Below are 726 nucleotides of genomic sequence, written 5' to 3'. Positions count from 1 at the left end.
ACACACACACACACACACACACACACACACACACACACACACACACACACACACACACACACACACACACACACACACACACACACACACACACCCACCATGTTTACCTTTTTTTAATTATTGACTGCAATATTGACGATTCATATGAATTAAGATGACGCTAGTCCCCCCCCCCCAGATATTTTTGCTGCTTAATGACGACAAGAAATATATAATAATAAAAAAAACAAAAATAACGCTAAACCTGGTCACTTTGGCTACTGACTAGCGCCATCTAGTGGTCACACAGCGGAACTATGCGACAGACACTTTTATAGTGGTTATGTTTAGTGTTTATCTTTTAAAAAACATGACTGGATAACTCATTAAGTATACATTTATGTCAATTTAATCAATTATGTACATTGTACAACCGTTGTCATGAAGATATCTAGAGCGCGCGTCGCTGTTGTTATGGCGACGGCGCCTACTAGGATTCTCGAGGCGCAAATATGTGCGTCGGTGACGCGTCCAGTTCGTGTGCGCGCATTTAGCAGCGCTGCTAGTGTGTTTGTGTGTGTGTGTAACAGCACAAACCGGCACCATGAGCCTGAATAAACATCAACTGAGTGATTCTTTATTTATCTGGGTAAGATATAAACCCATTCCATTCACTTGCTGTGATATTTAGAGCGTGTTCGTCTGTTTTCAACGAGAACGAAGTAGTTTGTTTGTGTGTAGTAGCGC

General features: G+C 41.6%; 1 protein-coding gene across 1 annotated transcript in view; it reads left to right on the top strand.

The window, feature by feature from the left end:
• Positions 1 to 509: 509 nt before the first annotated feature.
• The window catches only part of hook2 (hook microtubule-tethering protein 2), a 31,406-nt gene continuing 31,189 nt past the window's right edge, over positions 510 to 726 (top strand). The window contains exon 1 of the mRNA XM_079814227.1: positions 510 to 628. Within this exon, the coding sequence (XP_079670353.1) occupies positions 584 to 628 (45 nt within the window). The 5' untranslated portion in view covers positions 510 to 583. The remainder of the gene's footprint in view (positions 629 to 726) is intronic.

Source organism: Gobio gobio, assembly GCF_949357685.1.
Source record: "Gobio gobio genome assembly, chromosome: 1".
Taxonomy (NCBI): domain Eukaryota; kingdom Metazoa; phylum Chordata; class Actinopteri; order Cypriniformes; family Gobionidae; genus Gobio; species Gobio gobio.
Note: the sequence above shows the minus strand (reverse complement) of the source record. Positions and strands in the feature narration are given on the sequence as shown.